The sequence below is a fragment of the Mytilus galloprovincialis genome, chromosome 2, assembly GCF_965363235.1.
Source record: "Mytilus galloprovincialis chromosome 2, xbMytGall1.hap1.1, whole genome shotgun sequence".
NCBI lineage: Eukaryota > Metazoa > Mollusca > Bivalvia > Mytilida > Mytilidae > Mytilus > Mytilus galloprovincialis.
This window is the reverse complement of record NC_134839.1, coordinates 57,202,240-57,228,496: the sequence shown is the minus strand read 5'-3', so window position 1 is coordinate 57,228,496 and position 26,257 is coordinate 57,202,240. Positions and strand designations below refer to the sequence as shown.

General features: G+C 31.9%; 2 protein-coding genes across 3 annotated transcripts; one reads left to right on the top strand and one right to left on the bottom strand.

Annotated features, from left to right (window-relative positions):
- The first annotated feature begins 529 nt into the window (after positions 1–529).
- LOC143063925 (sodium-coupled monocarboxylate transporter 1-like) lies at positions 530–22,424 on the top strand. 2 transcript variants are annotated; one of them, XM_076236375.1, is made up of 16 exons: positions 530–1,056; positions 1,477–1,542; positions 3,232–3,283; positions 3,856–3,923; positions 4,396–4,550; positions 5,044–5,184; positions 6,793–6,922; positions 7,586–7,674; positions 8,351–8,475; positions 9,228–9,298; positions 9,934–10,020; positions 12,617–12,846; positions 13,486–13,586; positions 14,325–14,440; positions 14,748–14,832; positions 17,242–17,877. In XM_076236375.1, exons 1-16 carry the CDS (start codon positions 712–714, stop codon positions 17,445–17,447), a joined length of 2,067 nt encoding a protein of 688 aa, XP_076092490.1. In that variant the 5' UTR covers positions 530–711; the 3' UTR covers positions 17,448–17,877. The 2 variants fall into 2 exon arrangements, with proteins under 2 accessions (XP_076092490.1, XP_076092491.1); XM_076236376.1 differs by lacking the exon at positions 17,242–17,877 and adding an exon at positions 22,184–22,424 and having other exon boundaries at positions 531–1,056.
- LOC143063926 (uncharacterized) lies at positions 18,824–25,529 on the bottom strand. Its single transcript, XM_076236377.1, has 4 exons — positions 25,032–25,529; positions 22,227–22,289; positions 19,925–20,161; positions 18,824–19,185 (listed from the first exon to the last, which is right to left on the bottom strand). Exons 1-4 carry the CDS (start codon positions 25,324–25,326, stop codon positions 18,944–18,946), a joined length of 837 nt encoding a protein of 278 aa, XP_076092492.1. The 5' UTR covers positions 25,327–25,529; the 3' UTR covers positions 18,824–18,943.
- Positions 25,530–26,257: the final 728 nt, after the last annotated feature.

Below are 26,257 nucleotides of genomic sequence, written 5' to 3'. Positions count from 1 at the left end.
ACGAACAGGATAAATATATGTTGTTTCATAAAAATATATAATAAAAGTTTATGTTAGCTGCATTAATGTATATATTTTAAAGGATAACGATGAAAATAACGTTAATATAAACAGTAAGTCCTTGCGCATGTGTCAAACATATTTTTTGTGCTGATTAGAACACGGCTTTGTTGACATAGCGTAATAAGGACTTGATGTTAGAATCTTCATTAACCCGGTCATGAAATTCTAATACATGTATTTAATATTCGAACCAGTATTTCACCAATGGAAGGTAAATACAGACTGTATCATTTTACAAAAACATTAAAAAAAAACTGTTACGTTATTGTTTAAAAAAATATATTTTCTTTATTTTAACGCGCAATAAGAAAACAAACGTGCTTTAATTTCATCCAGACTTTATAGTATAACATTCTCGAATTAACATGTTAAAGTACACCGAACACGAGCTTAAGATAACAAATACAATCTTCATAAGTGTATTCTGCGATCAAGGTCTATCTTAGTTTATTCTTAATTCCTTATCTATTTCACAGCTAAATATTGTGAAATAGACGTATTTGTAGAAGGTTATGTCCAGTGTTAAAGGCCACGTGTAGTTCGTTTACCACATGAAACAGGATTTTTTCCTGAAAATAGATGTTTTATATTCTTTGTTGTTAATACATAAAGCAAGTTAAATTATTGCTACATTCATAAAAATACAATATGGCTGCTACCTTTACAGCTTTGGACTATTGTTTGTTTGGTGCTGTATTAATAGTTTCTGGACTCATAGGAGTATACTATTTACTTAAAGAAAAATGGGGCGCGAAAGAGGCTTCAGCAGATGACATTCTCATGGGTGGCAGAGAAATGCCCGTATTTCCGGTCGCAATGTCTTTAGTAGCAAGTTACATGTCTGCTATTACCGTGTTAGGTACACCGACAGAAATGTATGTTTTTGGAAGTCAATATTATTTAGTTGCATTTTCTGGTCTACTTACGTACCCTGCGACGTGTTATGTTTTTCTGCCATTTTTTCACAATCTTGGATTAACAAGTGCGTACCAGGTAAGTTTGTTATAAGTATGTTCTATAGATATTGAATCCATGCTCTGTATAAATCTCTTAGCTATGTAAATAAATTGCCTTCCACATTTTATTTGTTATATGAATTTTCATTTCCTTGCCATTTATTTGTATGTTTCATTTACATTTGACACCCATTCCTTTCAAGTAACATGGTAATTGTATAAGAATAATTGAGTTAAATTTTTAACATTTATTATAATTTTGCAGAAAATTAAACGTTGTATTGGAAAAACAATTGAAAGAAAATTGAGATTGGAAATTGGGAATATATCAACGAGACAACAACCAGACCAAAGAGCAGACAACATGCAGTCGACGAAATGTTTTTTGTTAATTTTTATTGATATAAACATGTTTATAATATACTTTTTATCATCATTTTTAATTTATTTTATTTAGTATTTAGAGTTGAGGTTTTGTAGAGCAACAAGATATCTGGCAGGTGGAATTTTTGCTTTAGAAATGGTAACTATTGTTTATTGTATCCACAGTCATTAAACGGCAAACATTAGCAATAATTACAAAAAAGACCTATTACTTACATTGTCCATCGAGTAGATTGCTTATTTTGGCGCTATGTAATATTTTAAAAATAAGCTACATATTTTCCAAAAGTAAGTAGATCCCAAAGGTTAAAACAACTTTACAATGCTTCTCTCTCTATGATTGATATATCAAAGTTCATGCATCACCTGCAAATATACTTTAGTCACATGTAGTGACCCCTTTCACATTGGTACTCTTTCACGTTTTTGTTGCATAAGCGAGCAATGATGTTTCACTGTACACATGTTACTAGGTCATATAACAATATTTTGATCGTGAGGTAGAAAATCCTAATTTTAGAGACAGAAAACTCACGACAAGCCAAGGAAATTCGTAGGAAAAAAAGGGTCATGTGTAAATAAGTTATTATTCATTTTTTTTTCGAAAAATACAATTCCCTGTTTAGTACATGTCTATGAACATTTATTGTTAAGATTGTGATCATTGCATTACACCAAATTGGCGAGATCTTGTTGGGAGATTGAAACGTGTTACTGTTTGATGGGGGGTTTTTTAACAAAAAAGAAATGTTTTTTAAACAACTAACAAATGTATAGATGTGACAAATGATTAGATGTGACAAATGTATAGATGTGACAAATGTTTAGATGTGACAAATGATTAGATGTGACAAATGTTTAGATGTGACAAATGTATAGATGTGACAAATGTTTAGATGTGACAAATGTATAGATGTGACAAATGTTTAGATGTGACAAATTTATAGATGTGACAAATGATTAGATGTGAAAAATGTTTTAGATTTGACAAATGTTTAGATGTGACAAATGTTTAGATGTGACAAATTATTAGATGTGACAAATGTATAGATGTGACAAATGTATAGATGTGACAAATGTTTAGATGTGACAAATGTATAGATGTGACAAATGTATAGATGTGACAAATGATTAGATGTGACAAATGTTTAGATGTGACAAATGTTTTATAATCTTTGTGAATGGATTTAAGAGACCACAAATAATCTACCATCAGTCTAGTATATTGGTTTTTAAGATGAGGTGATTTATAATATATAATGATACGATTGACTGGTATGGTCATATATTTTTTAAATTAATTTCTCTTTTCCATTTTGACATTACTTATTATCAACTTAACATTTTCACTTCAAAGGTAACCTTATTGGTTCTAAGTTGCCATTTGATACTCCCAAGTTCACATTTTGCTGTTCCAAGTTGAAATTTCTCACTTCAAAGGGACATTTCTCATGTCAAAGTGACATTTCACATTTCAATTTGTTGTTGCTTATGTCAAAGGGAGATTTATCATGTCAAAGGGACATTTCTCATGTCAAAGGGAGATTTCTCATGTTAAAGGGACATTGCTCATGTCAAAAGACATTTCTCATTTCAAAGAATATTTCTCATTTCAAAGGACATTTCTCATTTCAATGTGTTGTTTCTTTTGTCAAAGGGCCATTTCTTTGCTCAAAATTGGAAGTGTCAAGCTTAAACTGAGAATTGTCAGCTTTAAACTGAGAAATAACAATCATATTATATATGACATTTCAAGTTTGAAATTTTAACAATACATTGTACTTACCGTTCTTTCGTAGATCGATAATCTTTCTATTTTCTTCTTCAGCTTTTATACATGGCCGTCGTATTGTATGCGCCAGCTTTAGCATTGAATCAAGGCAAGTTGTGTTAAAGATAGTGATGGTATTGTTTTTAATTTTTTCTTCTAAAAAAAAAATCTTCATTAAAATTGATATTTTACCTGCAACATAGCTACCATAAGAAATCTTTTTCAAATTATTATTACCAAGTGATAATAGCATCTGCATTTAAACATTTCACTTTTAAGTAAAATCCAAATAATAGTGGTTTTTTTTTATTTGAGCCAGAAGAAGAATCAAATAGCTGGCAACGTGTGTCTGGCATTAAATGTTGATCAAAAATATATAGGGATGTATACATTTAATTGTTGTAAATACTAATGCCTAATAACCAGCTGTATAAATGAGATTGCAAAATATACTGCCTAGTTAATCAAGTGAAAGGAGAAAGACAAGAATCCACACTAATTGTCAACACTACAGCCATTGCACACACAATTACAATATGCAATTATAGTTAATCATTTCCTTTGAGATCTCAACCTTTCATTTTTACAAATAAATGTATGAATGAACAAACTTTGCCTTTAAAATATGTTCTTTTCAAAATTTATAAACACAATCTTAGGAACCTATATCATATATTGTAGTAACTGGTTTGTCTCTGTGGGGATCTATACTTAGTGTTGGTATTGTAGTCACATTTTATACATCTATGGTACGTACAAAAATGTATTTTGAAAAAAGACTTTTTCTTAGGCAGACTTCAAACTAATTATATGTTAACAATATGTTACAATATACGTACTAAATGTTCAATTTAGAAACGCTATTCATATGTATGCATTAAAATACAAATGCTTTAATATTTTTCTTAGTAAATGTATGAAGTTAGGACGAACATTTTGCCTTCAACTATGTATTTTCACATCAGCATGTAATGATGAAAATTTCAAAGAACCTATAGCATATTCTAAATATTTTCATCTAAATGGGAAGACCACTATTCATTCATGAACTGCTACACTCAATATGCAGAATTGTTCCAATGATTTATTTTTCAATAAATGTGCTTCTTGTACAAGTATGGTTACTTATTTCACGTAGGAAACCAAATATTTGTTTGGAATATCATTGTTTCACTTAATGATACGTACTATACTATGCTACACAATATTTATATTCTGAAGGGAGGATTGCGGGCTGTATTGTGGACCGATACCTTCCAAACATTCATTGTTGTTGGTGGTCTTATTGGCATCATTTCAATTGGGAGCTCAAAATTGGGAGGACTAGCAGAGGTCTGGAGAATTGCATCAGAAGGAAACAGAATTGAATTTTTCAAGTAAGCGATTTTGCAATAGAAAAAACAAATCAATTCTATTTTCAAAATGTTGTAAAGATTTAACTAAATTATTGCTCTTCAGTTAAAAACAGTTACAAGATGTGAAGTGTAGTTCATTGCATGCATAGATTTATAAGATAAGGCTCATTCCAATAACAACTTTGCATCAACCATTTATCTGTGTAATATCACAATCTTTTTGAAGATAAATCAATATTGTCTAAGATTAAGTTTGTTAATGATTATCAATTGGTAGAATAGTAGTTTTTGTGAACCTTTCGCACACCAAAAGTCACTGGAAGAGAACATATTACAAAATTCCATATTTACTAAATTCATGTTTAGAACAGCGTTTTTTTTTTTTAGTTTTTTTTTTTATATGTGCTGATAGAATATAAAATAAATGCTTCTAAATTTTAGTAGGGATTTGCTTTGGTCACTTTGCTTCAATGAATCAAAATTCATAGGTGCTGATGTTTTATTAAATTTTCAGTTTTGATCCTAGTCCATTTGTACGGTGCACATTTTGGGGGTTAATAGTAGGAAGTTTTATTGGTCAGCTGACTATCTATGGAGCCAATCAAACAATGTTACAGAGATACATGAGTATTAGTAATGTAAGAAGCTCACAACTGTAAGTATCTTCAAAGAAGTATAAATATCACTTTAAGAAGCGTAACAGTCACTACGAATTATAACCATTATCATAAGTGTCAAGAGTCACTTGTAAATGAGTTTTAGTCTTAAACGTTAATTTTGATCTTAAGATCGTCTGAAAAGTCGGACCAATATATTATTTCGTAATGTTCAGTATTTTAGACTTTTCAGAGTTGTTAAAAATTCGCTTGCAGTCAAATTAATACTGTTCGGTAGCTTTTCTGGTATTTCAGTATAATTGTGATGTTTAAAGGAAAACGCAAATTACTGAACAGTCTGAACATAAATTTAACTGAACAGATTAACTGCAAGACAATTGTGTGAACAGTGCACATATTAACTGCAAGACAATTGTATGAACAGTGCACATATTAACAGCAGGACAGTTGTCTAAACAGTGCACAAATTAACTGGAAGACAATTGTCTGAACAGTGCACAAATTAACTGATAGACAATTGTCTGAACAGTGCATATATTAACTGGAAGACAATTGTCTGAACAGTGCACATATTAACTGGAAGACAATTGTCTGAACAATGCACATATTAACTGGAAGACAATTTCTGATCATTGCATATATTAACTGGAAGACAATTGTCTGAATAGTGTACATATTAACTGGAAGACAATTGTTTAAACAGTGCACATATAACCTGGAAGACAATTGTCTAAACAGTGCACATATTATGTACTATTGTTTGTCTCTTTGTCCTTTTCATTTTTAGCCATGGCGTTGTCATTTTATTTTCGATTCATAAGTTTGACTGTCCCTTTGGTATCGTTCGTCCCTCTTTTAACTGCAAGACAATTGTTCGAACAGTGCTGAATTTATCACAGTGGATAAGTCTGAAAATGTACACAAAGATCGAAAAGGTCTTAAAAAGTGTTTTGCTCAGTCTTTTTAGAGCTTCTCAGATCATTATGACCTGTTGAGATCTTTTAGACAGTTTACTTGTGAGTTACTGTGTGACATGCAACTTTCTGTAACAAAAACAATCAGCGTTGTATAATAATCAACTTACCTTCGACATTCTTTTAACCTTAAATATTTATTATTTTTTTTGTATTCATAAAGCAGTGGGAATGGTAATTACTTGACAAGAAGTGACAAGAGGTCAAGAGTACATTGTATATATTTGTTTTGACATTTTGTAAGGATATGTATCCTGCGAACTCTTCTGTAACATCTTATTTCATCCTGGTTTCTTATGTCGTTTTGTTGGTTAAAATCAATTTGTCTATGGTTGCGTTGTAGTGTTTTTACCCAATGTTTGGCACTTATGTTCTCTTAATGGATAAAATTTTAAGTAGGCTACAGGACCGTTACCAACATATATTGAACAAAAAAAATAGCAATTGCTTAATTAAATAAAAAGGTACTCTTGTATTGAGATGAGAAATTTAATAATGGAACACATTCATTCTCCCAATCAAAATAATACTTAAAACGCCTCTACTGCTAGAACAACTAGTTCTTATTCTACCATTTCTAGTTTTTATAACTTATTATAATTTTTATACTCAACAACATAAATGAGAACAATAATTATACAAGTTGTCTGACTAATATAATATATTTTTCAGCGCATTATTTATCAGCCTTCCAGCCACCATGTTGCTTATTACCCTAGTATGTCTAAGTGGATTAGTTATATATGCTGCTTACGCTACTTGTGATCCATTGCTAGATGGAAAGATTTTAGCAAGAGACCAGGTGAGATCATGATGCTCATCTAAAGGTTTCAAAGGGAGAAAAAAACAAGATAAAAAGACAAAAAATTAATGTAATGAACATATTCAAATGATATTCACGAAGATTTCTATGATAACTAATTATGGTTTACACATTTGAGTATTTGAGTATTGATTAATTGTGAAAATATCTAAATGTGTTCTCTCTTGATTAATGTTATTTCCGTCAAAGCGTATCTTTTTTAAAGAGCAAATCACCTGATTTGTTATATACTCAAATGTGAAAGAGTACAATTGTCCAAAATGATACACGAAGGAAAATCTCCTCAAATGACTGGTTTTTTGTCACGAGTGTCATTGAAAACCGGATATTTTGTATTTTAAAGTAGTCCAGCTAACACTTACCTGGAATACGCTTTTTTTACGCTACAACTGTAGTAGTCAGACGAGACCCAGCTTTACCCTTATGAATGTTTCATCTTAAACCAGTTGATAATGTGATCGTCATGATCGGAATAAACCGACTTAATTGAAACGGTAATGATAGATCTTACAAAATGGAAGTATTAATAATCTAGCAATGAGTACACTTTCATAATGCGACCACACAGTTATCAGATTTAAAGCTAAAATATTTGATTCTGTGTCTGTTTTTGTTTTTGTTTATCCTCTGATATATTTTCAGCTTTTGCCATATTTTGTCATGGAGACACTGGGAACAGTTAATGGTATTCCTGGCTTATTTGTTGCTTGTATATTCAGTGCCGCGTTAAGGTAATAATATTACTTCAAACAATAAGAATATATGCGGAATGATCTATACATTAAAACTTAACGATGTGAAAAGCTAATGGTAACCATATGACAGTCATCGCCGAGCTAAATCATATCAGTGAACTATAACTATAGAACAAAAAAAAACATATTTCAGGAAAAATTTACAAAAAAAAATGATTTCAAACTGCTGACCTGAAAACTATGGGTCGGTTCAATGATTTTGTTGGCGCTCAACCGTTCCAATAAATAGAAAACATTGAAACTGTACAACCATAACATAAAATTGAAACAACAGTTCAAATGAAACAAGACTAAAAAGATACTTAGCAGAATTGTTGTCCTAATAAAACGATCACGTATCATTGCTGTAAATTGTCTTCTATAATTAAACATTTAAAACAATGGAAAATATGTAATAATTCTGCACATGCTTTTAGAGCCAGTGTCGTTAGTTGTATATTTATATCTCCATTGAGAGTATTTATATACGTGTTGAATGTGTTAATTCATTCATCGTGTTCATCGAAACCAAACCCTTCATTTATGCCTGCACATAACTTTAATTGAAGGATTTTAAAGCGTTTTTTTTATTCCTCAGTGTTTCGTTAAAACTTTGTATAAACCACAATATAATTGGTGTTGATTTGATTGCATATAACTAAATTCATTGTAGCTCTATTTCATCGTGTTTAAATGCGTTATCAATTACTGTGCTGGAAGATTTGATCAAGCCGACACTGGACTATTGTGATGTGACACTGTCGCAGAGAACAGAGGCAAGACTGGCAAAATTGCTAGGTAATTTTAATAAGAAAAACGCAAATTTATCAAGGTATACATACACACAAGTAAGGGATGGGAATGATTGGTAAACAGAAATGAATCCAGGTATGTAAACTGAGCAAGTATATCATGGTATCATACGAGGTGAAAGCAAACTTGATAGTCAAAAGATCTCTTAAGGTGGTACCTAACACTTTGACTAAAATTAATTTGGCTCGTTTTATTTTCTTAAAATTTTGACAAAGTATTTACTTTGACCCTTTGACAAAAATATAAAAATTTCAAAAAATTTGAACCAACTTTTAATCCGAAAAATTACACTGGTTATATTGAGGAGCCTAATATTCCCTTATGAACAAAACGTTATTAAAACGTTCTGCTGATTTTAATGAGGTATCTCCCTGTAGTGTTAGGTACCACCTTAACTAGGAAATATTCAAAAGCACCGTTGATAACGGAAGATAAATTGTCGAAGAAAAAAGGGGTATATGTACAATGATGTAATAGCTTGAATGCTAAAATTAAATCAAGACACTGTAACGATCAACTTTTTTATGGATAAAAAGCTTTACAAAATTATACTTTATTAGAGTTTAGGTTGACCAACTATGTTATAATGAGAAATGGTCCTGAATCTTTCTAATGCAAATGGAAAATCAGCTAAATTTTATTTGGTCGTATTCTACAGTATACGAATGGTAAAAATTGTAATATACATGTTAAACAAATTTTAACGCAACATTTATTACACACATGTATGATTTCAGGTGTACTCGGTGGACTTCTTGTTATTGGACTAGCGTTTTTGTGTTACTTTCTGGGAACTACTGTTTTGCAGGTACTTTCGCCGTTTAAAATGATATGTCTATTTACAATATGCTTAGTTTGTAGGAAATATTGATCAATAACTTTATAAAATGATTAGATACAAAATATGGATATGGTAAGCCGTTAGTCGGGATTTTTCTGTGTTTAGTGTATTCTTTGTGGTAGGTTTTTGATGTTCGAAGTTAAAAATCTTATATATAAATATGCCACGAAATATATTCATGTTAGCCTACTATTATAGTATTTTAAAACTTCTATGTTTACTTCATGTTTGGCTGAGAGGTTTCTGACATTAGACTTGACGCACAATAAATCAAGACATGGTTTTATATGCAATGTTTAAAAAACAAAGTAACAATCCAATTATAATTTAAAATTTAAAATGATTAATTATAATGCAAGTTAGCAAGAGTTTTTACAAAACCGATAACAATAACATATCTTCTGTAATTAAACATTTAAACAAAAGATCAACCTGATCATTCTTTACATGTATCTATAGTCAATGTCGTTTGTAGTACTATATATTCAAATGAGAGCATTTCAATTAATGTTACATGAGTAAGGCCATTTACCTTTACTTCTTCTTGCAAATTCTCTATATACTCTCTTTTCTATAAAGTAAAATCATTTGTCTATTGTTAGATTATGATAACAGTGTTAGGTATGGCTGGTGGACCCCTTTTGGCATTGTTTATAATGGGAATGTTTATGCCATGTGTGAATGCAGTGGTGAGTCTATTTTGTGTTTAATCTTAATTACAGCATTCCGTTAATCAATGACACAATACGAGATTGAATTATTTGTGATATGAATATTTTATACTTATGTGCATGCTCACATTCGTGCATATGATAGAGAATATGGATTATTGATATAAAAGTATCAACAATATAAAAATAAGTATAATCATTGACAACTCATCGTAAAATCTTAGGGAGAAGGAATGAAAGATGTGCATTGGTTTTTAAGATTGCATTAAACAAACCTTATAAAATTTATCAATATAAAATGTGTGTTATTGTCTGCAAGAGCTTCTTTATACTTGCTTTCATTGTCCAAAATTTCATCATTTTACAATTCAAAATGCTACAAAACTTGATGCGAAGGAAATGGTTGTCTCCTAATTTTTCAGCCTAAATAGTAAAAATAAAAGTAATAAAAAAAAAATTATACTATACATTGGGGATTTAAACTGTAAAACAAGATAGAAGATTAAAACGTAACACTGAAGTGTTTCTTTAACTAAAACAATAGGGGTAAATAAACTCATCATAGATAACAGGACTAAATTTTGTATATACGCCAGACACGCGCATCCTCCAAAAAAAGACTCATCAGTGACGCTCGAATCCAAAAAAGTTAAAAAGGACAAACAAAGTACGAAGCCGAAGAGCACCGAGGACCAAAATTCCCAAAAGTCTTGCAAATACAGCTAAGATAAATGTATGTTCTTGTTGAAAGGTTTTGACATGCACACACTATATGCTTCCCTCAGACATATAATATACTGTACTTATTCTTATTACGTACATAGACAATAACTGTTTAGTGTCTTTAAATATCAGCTGCATCTGTACGAGGCTAAGAAACAATGTGTATGCGAGCTTTTAGCGAGCTATTACACCTGTTTCGAGCCGAGTACAAATACAGCTGATATTTAAAGACACTAAACAGTTATTGTCTTTATACTGCAATTAATTCTGTATATTATTTGTCTTTTGAAAGACACAAAAACACATGTTTTGCATTTACCTTCGATTTGAAATCCCTTGAGGCCCGTGTAGTAATACGATACAGTAATCACACATTCAGCTGTAGAGGGGTTCGCAAAAAAAAAAAGAATCTCGAATGGTCAACAATAATACATCGCTCAAGGTGAATAATTATCTATTTTAACATAACAACTTATTTCAACAGTAAAAACAAATAACAAAACATTGTCCAATTTAAAACAGGAGTGTACGAGTTGTCCTACGCTTCAGACTAGACATTCACTTAACATGCATGCTTAAATTGACATGGTTGTTTTTGTTACACAATCATACACATTCGAGTTTTGAAATCGATAGTTGTCATCGCAAAAAAGACTGCTGTTCGTGTGTGCATGTTATCAGAAAGGTGGTTTGGTTTTTATTGCTCTAAAGAAATGTTTGAAAACAAACAGAACGTATAAAAGTAATCGTTAATTCGCCATTGGTACGTCATTGGAATGCGCCTGCAATACACATTCTGAGGTCACGCAGGTTCATACAATACTCAGTCCGGCAGTAGGCGGAGCTTTAAAGCGGTATCTGTATAGTATACAGATACAGCATAGCGGATATCTGTATTGCTTAATCTGTATAGTAGAACACCCAATTGCAGGATAAAGTGTTTTATCTGAGACAACGTGGGGCCAAATAACATACAATATAAAGTAAGAAATAGTTTATTTGGGAAAAGTACAAAATTGTACGGTCACGGCTTGACGAAAAATGGGACTGTCGAGAAACAAAATTGGCAAGTCCCTAGTATATAATTAAACATTACAGTCCATTCCTTATTCCTTATTTCCACCTTATTGTTATTCCTTACAATGTCATTTCCTTATATAGTAATATCATATCTTTATTAACATTATTGCTTCCAAAATATATCGGATGCTGGCCCTGGGAAACAGAAGATCAGCGGATACATTATTCCATGATAAGAAGCATAATATATTTGTAGATGTTGTGTCGCTATTTTCTCCATTAAATGGTCGAAGTCTTTGTGAAGCCGTGACGAAGGATTGGGATTACAATTGAAACAAACTCTCAGTCATTTCAACCTGAAAAATAGAACAAAAACAGCAAAAAACTAACAACATGATATAACATATATACATATTAAACAGGTGCATATTAATTACATTTTAGAAGTATTACTTTAACTTGAGTGGTGGGTTGGAGGGTATCTGTTGAAACAACATTTGTTAATTGAACCAAGTTTTTACGTCTTCTCTCTGCTGTATCGTGGTAAAGAAGGAATGACGTCAAAGTTATCAAGGTTAAAATAATCAACGTCACTCATAATACATAAATTCCACCACGTGTGCAAAGCGGGACAACTCCCAAAACAGAGCCCTCTTTTCTCCGGTAACCGGATTTATTCTTCATAGGAATAAATCTTACTATGTTTTAATTTTATCTGTAAATCCTAACGGAGCAAAAAATGAAATAAATAAAGATGATTTTGTAATCTGAATACGATCCTTACAAGGCTGCATCTATCGTCTAGATAATTCTAACTTCTTAGACAATTAAATTTCATAATTTAGATTATTATATTATTTTTTACTTTCAGGGAGCGACTGTTGGAACTATAATTGGATCAATAGTTATATTCTGGATCGTCGCTGGGGCATTTGTTTATCAAGCTCCATTACCAGAATTACCTTTCCGAACGGATGGATGTGATGTTAAAGACCAAATTAATGATTTGTTTAACCAATTTACATCGCACGTAGTAGATTTTAGTGCTACGAGTAAACCTGAAGTTGTAACAGAGCTTATGACAGATCATTCTGTGGACTGGTAAACATTCTATATTTTTTTAGTTAAGTGTTATATGAACAAATGGTGACGAAAAAAATAGCTGTTTAACTGAATATTGCATATACAATTATTTTTTCAATGAGACATTCTATTGCAATTTGAAGTAAGTAAAAAGTTATCAAAGGTACCAGGATTATAATTTGATACGTCAGACGTGCGTTTCGTCTACATAAGACTAATCAGTGATAGCTAAAATAGCTATAAAGCAAAACAAGTACAAAGTTGAAGAGCATTGCGGACCCAAAATTCAAAAATGGTGTGCCAAATACGGCTAAGGTAATCTATTCCTATTAAGAAAATCCTTAGTTTTTCGAAAATTAAAAGTTTTGGAAATTTATATAAAAAAATGACCATATAATTGATATTCATGTCAACGCCGAAGTGCTGACTACTGGGCTGGTGATACTCTCCGGGACGTAAGTTATTGTTATTGACCTAAAAAAATCACTGCCGATTGGCTGATAATTCCCGTGCAGGCAATAACCTGGCAATTAACTAATAACCAGTGTGTATGCTTATCATTCGATATGTTCCGAAAACTGTATGTTCTTTATGTATCTTATTTAATTACCAAATTTAAGATAAACTAAAAATAACTAGTTTCATTTTATTTAATAGGTCTGGATATAAAATAATATATCAGTTGTCGTTTCTATGGTATCCAACGGTTGCTGTTGGTATCTCAGTTGTGTTTGGAATACTAATAAGCTGGGCAACAGGTATGTTTGCTTTAATACTCAGTGATGATTATGTCTGCGTTAATGTGGTAGAACTTTTTATAACATGCGAACTGGTAAAGTAACAAAAAACATTATACCAGATATCGAAAGAAAGATTCAAACTCATAGTGGCAAACTAACAAATCTATGGCAAAATACCCACAAAAATGACGTTAAGACAACATAGAAATACTAAACATAAGCATCCCGCACCTCATCGGATGACATACAAAGGCGCGCCGGAAGGGTTTGCGGATCATGCGGCAGGTTTAGCAATTGCCAATATATTGATTTTCAAATTTTGATGTTAAAAAAATGGATCATGATTTAAGAACGATATAACATAAAGGATTGAACCTTGGCATAATATATGATGAACCCGTATGTACAAAAAACATAAAAACTCAAAATTGTTCTTCTAAAGTTGTGGAAATTTCCCCCCTCAAATCACAATATGTTTGACTTTTGTTTTTTGTAATATTTTTTAATTAAAAAATAAAATAAATAAGCGAATATAGCAAGAAGATGATAATAAATGATATGCCGAAGACACGACACCGAACAACTGGTCCCATCTCACCGCCAATAAAGAGCAGTACGGACAATAGTCCCTAAAAATCTACAGCAAAACGAAACAAAATAATTTACCATGCTTACTTTTATAGGTTTTTTTATTCAAATAATTACTACCTTACCATGTAAATATAATCTTACCTGTTGACATTTCATTTGCCATAGGGTGGAGAAAAGGGAAGATTAATTCACGCTTCATCTATCCAGTGTCAGAAAAACTATGTTGCTGTTTACCGGAATTTTTGATGAGATGTTTTAACTGCAACCAGCTATGGAAATATGTAAGTCATGCGGTTTTTCTTTTTGTTTTAAAAATATGAGATATAAAATTACTGTCTTGATGTAGTTTTATTGATAAAAAATCTGTATAACATAAAGACAAATATGTAACTTACATAAGCATTGATTATAGTTTATATTCGAAGACAACGAGAGTTTAAGACAACTTGAAGGCTCCATAAAACGATTTCCTACGTATATTTCCACTCCTTTCAACTATGAAAATCATGCTTTTAATGTTATTAAATATATTATTTTTTTTATTATTTTAAACTAAATTTGAATGTCGAAATTATATTCTTTGAACAGAATCAACAATCTGGAAGTGACTTACTTTCTGATGAAGAAGATGAAGATGATGATATTCCTATAACGATATACACAAAGACTAAAAGTAAGGAAAATGTTCATCTATTATCTAAAGCATCTACGATAAATCACGAGGACTTTGAAGCTGATTTAAAGCATAGTGTGATATAAGACTCAAATGGTATAACCCTTTTACAAACTTGAAGAAAGCTCGACTATATATAAAGAACGGATTCACATTAATAAAAAAAATGGTATTGTTCTCTCTGTTTCAAATAACCATACTATCAACGTCAGAATTTATCATGAACATGTATATAGGACATTATTACATATGATAATTTATTTTTTTATACAAATGTTGTTACTGTATATGTTCACCCATTCCATTAATCATCGCTTGTATTTAACTGCTTACGTTTTTGTGTTTTTTTCTTTCTTTTAATTGTCGGTAATCGGGTAAAGATATGGATAGTAAGCTATCGAATGTCTTTTAAATATAAACATTTGTTTTTGTTTTTAAGTCTTCACATCCATACCTCACTAATCTCATTAACTATCATAAGTTTATTCCATCAATAAAATATATAATATATGCCACCCCTACCCCTTTCATATATGTCATATGTAAAAAAAACTAACATTTTCTCTTTAAATTGTTTTGTTCAATATTCAGTTGTGTTTGATGGTGTGTGTTGATCTATTCTGTATGTTACATTGAGCATAGTGTATTTATCTCCTTATGTTATAAACATTATCATGACAAATACAAATATCAATCATACCATCAAGTTTCTCATTTTTGAAAAAGGTAATTCACATTGCTATAAGACGTGTCACGGTACTTTTCTATCCCAGATTCATGTATTTGGTTTTGATGTTATATTGGTTATTCTCATCGGATTTTGTCTAATGCTTAGTTCGTTGATGTGTGTGTTACATTGTGGTGTTGTGTCGTTGTTCTCCTCTAGTATTTAATGCGTTTCCCTCAGTTTAAGTTTGTTACCCCGATTTTGTTTTTTGTCCATAGTTTTACGAGTTTTCAACAGCGGTATACTACTGTTGCCTTTATTTAATCTATTTTATATTAATTTTCATGGCTGCATAACTAGATTTTGCAATTAAAAATATCACCAATAAATTAAGTATCTGCACAATGCATGTCGGTAACTCTACTTGTGACCACAATATCGTTACTATATTTTCACAACTTAAACCTTATAATAAATCTTCGTGCTTATACTGGTACTTCAGAACATGCCCGTACAAAGTCAGAAACATGACAGTTCTCTGTAGTGTTTTGTTGACTTTTTCATCTTTCTATCGATTTTGTAGTTATGAGCTAGCAATGTACTTTAAAGTCAACAAAACACTACAAAGAACTGTCATGTTCCTGACATTGTACGGGCATGTTCTGAAGTAGAAATATAAGCACGAAGATTGTGAGGTCGAAAATTGATTGGTAACAAGCATGGGTACTGGTTCATAAACAAAAATAAGAAACAGATAATATAGCGCACAACAAGTGCGTCTAGGGGAGGTAGACGTACGATTATACATATATAACTTATAATTTTTAATGCCAGAATCATTAACGTTTGCAATCGTAAAATATCGTTTAATGGCTTTCAAAAGTACCAAGGTTAATCCATGATTTTCTACTTAAGAAATTGCCTGTATGACATTTGTTATCCATTCGTTTGATGTGTTTGAGCTTTTGATTTTCCCATTTGATTAGTAATTTTACTTTTCCTCGGTATTTGTGTGATTTTTCTTTTTTCATGCATGACGATGTATTACAAACAAGTTGTTTGTTTGGATGAATAACAATACATTCTTTTTGAGTGACGTTTTTTTCAAGAAACTGGTTTGTTTGTTTTATTTGATTGGCAGAAAAGTATTTGGTTTGTTTGTTTTATTTGATTGGAAGAAACAGTATTTGGGTTATTTTTATGCCCCACCACGATAGTCCAATCAACTTGCTACTTAGTACACATGTTCCCTATGATATGATCTTTCTAAATTTAATGTCAAATTAGAGTTTTGACCCCAATTTCAGGGTTCATTGAACGCAGAAAATGATAATGCAAGTTTCAAGTTAAGGTTTTGGTTAAAGTTTTTGGTCAAGGCAGTCTTTGATGAAGTTGAAGTACAATCAACATGACACTTAGTATACATGTTCACTATGATATGATCTTTCTAATTTTAATGTCAAATTAGAGTTTTTACCCCTATTTCAAGGTCCATTAAACATAGAAAACGATAGTGCGAGTGGGGCATCCGTGTACAATGAACACATTCTTGTTTCTTCAATTTTTCAAGGGGATATGGTCATTAATGCTCTTCTGTTTTATTTATTCAAGCAACTGTCCGTCCTTTTTCTGTTTGCTTTGCTGTATAGGTTTCCATATCATTTTCGTATCTTATTCTCTGAAACAATACTGTAGAAAACATCACTTTGGTTATTTTCTGCATTCTTATTTATATGTAACAGTTGATGGCAGTTGCTCACAAGAACCTGAATTAACAAAACCTGACATTGCAATACCAAAGATCAACCAGGCAGAAATAGACCATTGTAGTAGACTCGATGTAGAGCATGCACATTTCGAGACCACGTCATTTCACGAAAACGATCAATCATCAGAAAGGAGTGCGTCTCCAACTCATTTCTATAAGATTTTCTGGAATAATGGTTAGAAATGTAGATTTTACAGCAACAAACGTCCTGAACGAAAGTTACAAAAAAAGATGGACTTGATAAATAACGTATATCCCGAAGATCAAATACAAGCAATTATACATAAAATGTCCAATCTTTCAATATGTTACATGTATCTCATCGACTGTGTCCTATTCCCAATGTTACATTTTAGCTGATTGCATTCGCATGATAAGTGATGCACCATATACAGAAGGGGACGCTTAACGTGAACACTGCCATTATCGCTCCGTTTGAACCGCGTGCGATTCTATTAGTTACTTTGTGTCTCCTTAATTAGTGATTGGTCAATTTAGGAGATTTAAATATCGGTGCTACTGACTGACTGTATATAAAAGATACCTTTCGTTTATGTGATTGCTGAAAAATTCAGTAATATATAACAAGTCATACGTTAGCTTTAAGATAGTTATAATTGAGAATGGAAATGGGAAAAGTGTCAAAGAAACAATAACTTGACCAAAGAGCGGAAAACAGTCAAAGGCCACTAATGGTATTTCATCATAGTGAGAACATTCCGTACCGGAGGGATGACGGTCCCTAGACAAAAATGTGTACTAGTTCAGTGAAAATGAACGTCATACTAAATGGGTATGAATGACTAGACACATGCAAAACCTCAAATATTGTTACTAGTACTTTCAAGCTGGCTATCGATATCAACACACTTAAGCTTTCAAATATTCGAGAGTAATTATTAAGAATATGTGTACTCCCTTCATCACTTTCTAAAACTTCAACTGACAGGACCTAGAAGTTTTAGGGGAAAATTGCTGCTAAACATTTATTAGACCGTTATTTTTCCCGTTTGAATGGTTTTACACTAGTAATTTTGGGGCTCTTTATAGCTTTTTGTTCGGTGTGAGCCAAGGCTCCGTGTTGAAGGCCGTAGATTGACCAATTATGGTTTACTTTTATAAATTTGTTATTTGGATGGAGAGTTGTCTCATTGGCACTAACACAACATCTTCCTATATCTGTTCAAGAAAAAAACCTAAAAACTGCTTTAGAAGTAAATTTAACTTAAACTCTAAATTAATTATCAAAACTGCGCGTCATAAGAGGGTGCGGAAATACACAATACATATGGCCTAGTTTCAAGTTAAAACAAGCAAAATGTCAAAATGTATCAAACATGTAAGACTGTATAAAATAGCTCTCTACGAGGTTATTGCAACCCCAGGGGACTACCAGTACCCAAATACACCTTATGACAGAAATACAACAGTTCATTCCGAATTAGCACTGTTGCACTATATTTTCGTTTTTTTAATCAGTTGTATGGAAACAGCAATATTGGACATATGAATGTATCATATTTAAACAGACTAGAAATCAGATAGACAAAAAAAAACACAGACAATTTGTTTATCTTAATTCATTGCATGAAAACCATTAACTATCCAATCAATTAACTGGTGTCACTGAATTGATATGTTGGCACATATCTAGATGACTTAATTTTCTTTATCCTTTATTTTGTGCACACAGAACAAAGAACCGTTGCACCATTTGTGTACGGTGGGCATTTTAAACTTCCACATTTTGCTCGTACGGTAAAGAACAGAGCTCCATCCTCATTCACATCATTTGAATTGTCCAGCGGTTCAGCATTACTGTCAACACAGGCATAGTCGATCTTGGCTTGACTGTTGTGGTCACTCATCAAATAGCCATTATACTCCGTATTCCAACCACTGTAGCATGTCTCTCTGCCTGAAATATCAACAAATCGCAGTAATACTTAAGTCGTACAAGGTCGATATGTCGTGTATAGTTATTTAGTCATATAAAATTTGAAAAAGGCAGTAGAAAAACCATTGACTTGTAGACACTATAGACCCCAAAACCTTTGATGTTAACAATCATATGTCACTATAAGGCCTTCAATGATGAGTGAAACACATTCTGTATATATGCTCATCTATGACAGACCCATGGGTAGCAAAAGCTAAAACAGTGAAACAATGGACAAATAAAAGTTTGACATAAAACGAAAACCAATTAAAGCAGTAAGCAAATTTTTCTATATCATATTCTTGAAAACTTCAACATGTTTGAGTATCAATGAAGTCTCATTTATCAATTCTAGTATAATAGCTGACTTTATTGATCTTATCTATCTAACTAGTTTTAACCGAAAGATTTCACAGATACATTTTGATCTGTTCAAATCTTTACATTCATTATCAATACAATACAAGTCTAATAAAATCAAAACTTTCTGACAAAGAAAGGACTTAAATTTTACAAATTTGTGAAATTTGCTACAGCGACGTTAAAGAATTACATATACTTGTTACTATATTAAATATTTATTTACGAGTAGAGTCGATTTCCCTACCATGACTTATTATGACTAAGTATTCCTTGTAATTTATCAAGCAAAATTTGTATCATATAGGGTGCAGCGCTAAAGGTTAATTGAATAATGTGTTTTTAAACTTCAAAATACCTGGAACCATTATCATGGCGGATTTATGTTTCCGGAAGCAGACTGAACAAGGTACCTCCGTATTGTGCAGACTTCCGGGCCATCCTGTTGGTGTGTGCGCATACTCGATTTCGTATTCACTACCATATATCTGGTCATTTGAATACGACTGTTGTTCTCCATTTTCTGGATCATTTGGTAGACAAAGGTAATTAACACCGCCTCCTTTGTTGGAGTAATGATTACCACCGGCCTGTCCTAAAATAAATAACTTCACAATAAATTTATTATTCAATAAAATACCTTGATTGGTTTCTGAGAGAAAAACCCTAAAAAGCTATATCACTAAGATAAACATATATACTATGGGACATATTGATACAAGATGTAGCTATCTTCATACCTGTCAACCTGTGACGTTTAAAATGCAGGTCATGACCTGCATTGAATAATCAAATCTCAGGTCATAACGCGTAAGAACTTTTTCGAGCTGAATTTCAGTATTTCTGGTACATTTTCTTATAATGTATATCAAAGATACCAAAACGTCAATGCATGTTCACTTGTTTTTAAAGTCATTTTAAATCCTATTAATTATTATTTCATTGCACTTTTAAAGATTTTTATAAATTGTGTAACACAGTCTTATGTTCTTTACGTTTTGAGATCAACAAATCATCAAATACTACAATTTATTTTTGTAATGTAATTTTAAAATGTTTGAAAATATAGCTACTGCCTTTAAACATACCATAATTCGATTTCCAAGGAAATTAGACTATGATAAAATATAGTAATACAGTTAAAGGAAGTATAAATGTAAAAAATAATTTTCAACTTTTTTTTAAAGATTGTATAAAGGTATAAAAATAATGAAAAAGTTATTTTTCAATATGTATTTGAATTTTATATTTTAATGATTTAATCTTTTTCACCAATAAAACGTAAATATAAGGAATAATTTTGAATGGTGACAAATAAGGGGAAGTAACTCTAGTTGAAATATCTTTGTAAACCAATAGTGCAATTTATTGACGACCTAAACTAAAAGCTAAGGTAATTGGTGTTAATTAACAGTGTGTTTGACACCAAAGCTGTCAAGTGAAGCCATGCACTTAATGGGTCACTTAATTTGACAGTTTACATAGCTAGATGAACTTTCTGTTCATGGAAGAATTACGAATTTGCCGGAATTTCAAAGGAATATTACTTATGAAATCAATCTCAAGGCTAAAAAATACGGGTGAAATCGGGTCATTTTCGGAATTCCCGGGTTATTTCAATGACCCGGCGGGTGTCCCGGGTGATCCCTCAGAATTGTGAAAATCTCGGGTCACACCCGCAGTATACGGGTCAGTTGACAGGTATGTATCTTTCATACTTTTCTGTCATTATCATAAGGCAGCTTCGGCGTTCCATACCTACCTCACACCATGCGCCACATAAAGCTTAATTAATGTTCATTATCTCTGCGAAACACATTTAACCAGGAAAATTTAATGAAGCTTTATGTTTTTGACTGCTTCCTCGCGATCGACCCTAGTAGAAATTGAATATTGAAAATTTGAATGCTGAAATTTAATCCTGAAATTTGAAAAAATAAACGTTTTTAAAGTGATTAAGATTATAACACATGGTTGACTGCTGACAATCAGACATTTACACGTTCCATCTACAAATGTACCAAGTAAAGTCGACATTTTATACTTATAATATAATATGAGAAACAGACCAAAACACGAAAATTGAACATTGACCAGTGAACTATGAAATTGCAACTGCTCGAAATTCACACTTGGTCGTTGTCCTCGGTTAATGTCATATCTTTGGGGATGATAAATTATTGTAACAACCTCATCAAAAGTCAATTATTCTATATTGTCTCAGTCAAATATTTAGATTTTCCAACACCCAGGCACATTGGACCAACATCATTATAACAATCACACGACTATATGATATATATTATATGGTGCGTTGGTGAAACTTTAAGACAAACAAATATTTCCAAATTGAAAGAGGTGGTTTTAGGTTTTGTAATCGAAAATGCAACATTGCAGGAAAAATATCATGATAAAACATGAAAAAAATGTCAATCGTTTAAGGTGAAAAAGGTGGAAATTTATTATGTAATTACATTTGCTTATTTACTAAATTTACACCAGCTAACTTTCTTCATTTAAAGTGCTTTGGGTATTAGTTTGTAAATTTCCATATTGATTCATTCATGTCTTCAAACTTTTAAAAAGCCATGAAACAAACATCTTGTTTTTACTTCAGGTTACATATTTTAGAAGTCGAACTCGAATGTAGAATCATTTACCTGTATAAACCAGTTCAGCTCCACTTGGACAATCTTTTCTTCCCCATCGTATGTATGTCACCCCTTAAAAATAAAAGGAATACGATGTAAAAATGAAATAAAATGACTCTTTTTAGTATGTTCATCAAACTTACTGTCTTTCAATTTTGATTATCTGAACTCATTTCATTTAAGCAAAAGCAAAATGCTGTAAAAGCAGCCTATAATAAAAGACATCTATATATGTCAAGGTATTCTGGTGTATTAACAATGTTAAGCTCTAAATATGTTCTAAATCAGATGTAGAGAAACAGAGATATAAAAGATCCATAAATGACTGAAAAGATAGATATATATGTATGTAACAACAGTGTTATGATATTGTAATTATTGTATTTGTTTATGTTGGCCTGATTTGTGTTGTGTGGCCTGATAGTTGTTTACAGAATAATCTTAGAACTGTGTGGGGTTCGTGTTGTTTATTCTTTAGTTTTCTATGTTGTGTCATGTGTACTATTGTTTTTCTGTTTGTCTTTTTCATTTTTTGCCATGGCGTTGTCAGTTTGTTTTAGATTTATGAGTTTGACTGTCCCTTTGGTATCTTTCGTCCCTCTTTTAGAAATGATTGGAACTTTCCAGAATGATCCTAATAAAAGATGCGTTATATAATCTTCTACATTTTACTAGACACTTCTGTTGTAACTTTCTAGGATGTTCCATTATAGACTGTTCTAGAATCTTCCATGAAAACTACAAGTATATATATATATATATATATATATATATATATATATATATATATATACAACTCGTCTAAACATCAACCCAACAATGTTAGATCTGTAAATTTGCTTTCGCAAATTTTTGGTTCTTCCCTCGCCGGGATTCGAACCCATGCTACTGTGATATCGTGACACCAAAACGCCTGCACTGCAGCCGTCCCGCTAGACCACACGACCACCTAGGCTCTCAAAAAAGTGCTTTCGCTGGCCGTGTGTTACCTTTCTTCGTCAGTTTTAATCTTGCGGCGTACTACAGTACATGATATATAAGGCATGAAGATGTTATTGTTACAGATCAGCTAAATTATCTATAGTAAAGGATCCTACAAATTAATGTAATGTACAGTCACAGAAAATAATTATATTCATAAGTACGTCTCAGTCAGTGACAACTCTACAACAGATGTGTCCATCGGATCGCCATCAATGATGGTGATACATGGCTGTGTACATAATGTATATACAACTCGTCTAAACATCAACCCAACAATGTTAGATCTGTAAATTTGCTTTCGCAAATTTTTGGTTCTTCCCTCGCCGGGATTCGAACCCATGCTACTGTGATATCGTGACACCATATCGCCTGCACTGCAGCCGTCTCGCTAGACCACACGACCACCTGGGCTCTCAAAAAAGAGCTTTCGCTGGCCGTGTGTTACCTTTCTTCGTCAGTTTTAATCTAGCGGCGTACTACAGTACATGATATATAAGGCATGAAGATGTTATTGTTACAGATCAGCTAAATTATCTATAGTAAGGGATCCTACAAATTAATGTAATATACAGTCACCGAAAATAATTATATTCATAAGTACGTCTGAGTCAGTGACAACTCTACAACAGATGTGTCCATCGGATCGCCATCAATGATGGTGATACATGGCTGTGTACATAATGTATATACAACTCGTCTAAACATCAACCCAACAATGTTAGATCTGTAAATTTGCTTTCACAAATTTTTGGTTCTTCCCTCGCCGGGATTCGAACCCATGCTACTGTGATATCGTGACACCAAATCGCCTGCACTGCAGCCGTCCCGCTAGACCACACGACCACCTGGGCTCTCAAAAAAGAGCTTTCGCTGGCCGTGTGTTACCTTTCTTCGTCAGTTTTAATCTAGCGGCGTATAACAGTACATGATATATAAGGCATATATATATATATATAGACACTAAAGTTAAACACTCACTCTTGGACTAAGACTTAGACATCAATAGACATTAATATTCATAGTATTTGGATTGACACTTTTGTTCTACAAACAACATCATACTGGATTGTGACCGTAATATTCAGATTGGATTCCGAAAGATATCCGGATACAGATAAAGATAAAACATTGGACTCATATTTTGACAGTTAAGTTGACAGTAACATTTGTGTAATACTTCTTGTAAACTTTTGTATAATAAATATTGTTAAATTTTCTTATTGATTTGTGTCTTTTGTTGGCTACAATTTAAAGGTAATTTCTGGCCGTAACAACAGACACCCCTGACAACGTTGTTGGTTCGATGGACAAGCAGATGAACATGTAGTGAGGTTTAGAATAGTACAGGCAATACAAATCAACTGGAAAGAGTTAACTGTTCAGATCGGTACGAAGCATAAACACATGTTTTAAAAAGACAAAAAAACTGAGTTAGGTAGACTCGCTGTTATTGAAAGCTATTTGAACGTGTCCTAACCTTGGGATTCTTCAAGAAAAACTTCAACGACAAATATAGGATGTGATATTACATTGATTATAAAATGTCTGCATATACATCCGATCTTCTTAATATTCGATGTTCTGATCGATCATCAAATATTGCTGTCGTAACGGTGAAATGAATAGATAGTCAAAATTGCAGGTAATTGTAAAAGTAATAATAGATATTCTATTAGGATTTTGTCAGTTGAACTATGAATCTTAGTTAGTCTCCAAAAGTTTGAACTTTGTATGCATGAAAATAACAATTTTCTCTTTGTTTGTTATACAAAAAAGTTACAGAAAGTTTGAAAAATGAAAAACAAAACGAAAATGAATCAAACGAAATACCTGACTGGTTTTCCTGAACTGTTGTATTCAATTCCTCAATTTCCTTCTCAACTAGAGTCTTCACATTTTTGGTGGTTTCTTCAAACACTTTCCTCATTTTTAGTTCTATGTAAGCTTTTAAATGTTTGTTTAGATTCTTGACATCTATATCAGCTTTTAATGTGGCCCCCAGATTATCCAATAATGGCATGGTAACAACATCATCACAGGCTGCATCCTCACTACAGCTTTTTGTCCATACTGATACACAAACTATAGCCAAGAAACACCATAGCACATGCAAACATTTACACATTATTAAATTTATGTTTTGATAACCAGTTATGTTTTAAGAAATCCTTTTCTATTTGTTAACACCCTACACCAGCAAAAGTTTCTATTCCGTTTAAAATTTGATACTTTGTCTTGATTAAACTGTATTTTTATGTTATTTAATTTGCCTATCCACTATTACCAAAACGTCACCCATCCCTTAGTAACACATGCCAATATCGCATCATAGGTACATCTTATCAACAAAGCAGCTATTATATTCGAATATTAAATAAGAATAAAAAATAAGTTAATGAGCGACATGCAGTTCATAAATTGAATTCGTATGTTACTGTAAACGAATGGTATGTTGTTAATAATAATTCATAACGGATTGAAATTAAATAGAACTATTCTGACATCTTGAAGAAATTGTTACGATTTATTAAAAAACGATACTTTCTCGCTCACCTGCACTAGCATGAACAAAATATCTTGCTTATTGATATTGTTTTGCTGATCATTTTTCTGTATAAAGTTTCTCTATATGTACTATATAGATTTTACCCAAAACTCAAAATAATGATCAAAACTAAAGAGCAATAACTCCCATTGGAGTCATCTGATGATTTGATTATATTTAGATTTTGGTAAAAAAAATTATCATGGCTATCATATTTTGCTGTTCATCGTTTGTACTTTCTGCAATATACTTCTCTATTATAATATTTCAATTGGGAAAATTGTAAAAACAAAAAAGTCAGAAATATATTGCTGATTATTGATGTTATGTATGTTTCTACCAATCTATGATCATGATGAGGTAGTTTTCAAGATAACATAAAAAGAAAACATGAAAATAAGCCATGATAAGTCTTCAGTTATGTAGAAACTCTTTAATGTACGATGATCCATGGGAGGACGTCGGCTGTTTGATATTTATGTAGATCTTGTCTGGGTTTCTAATTTTTTTT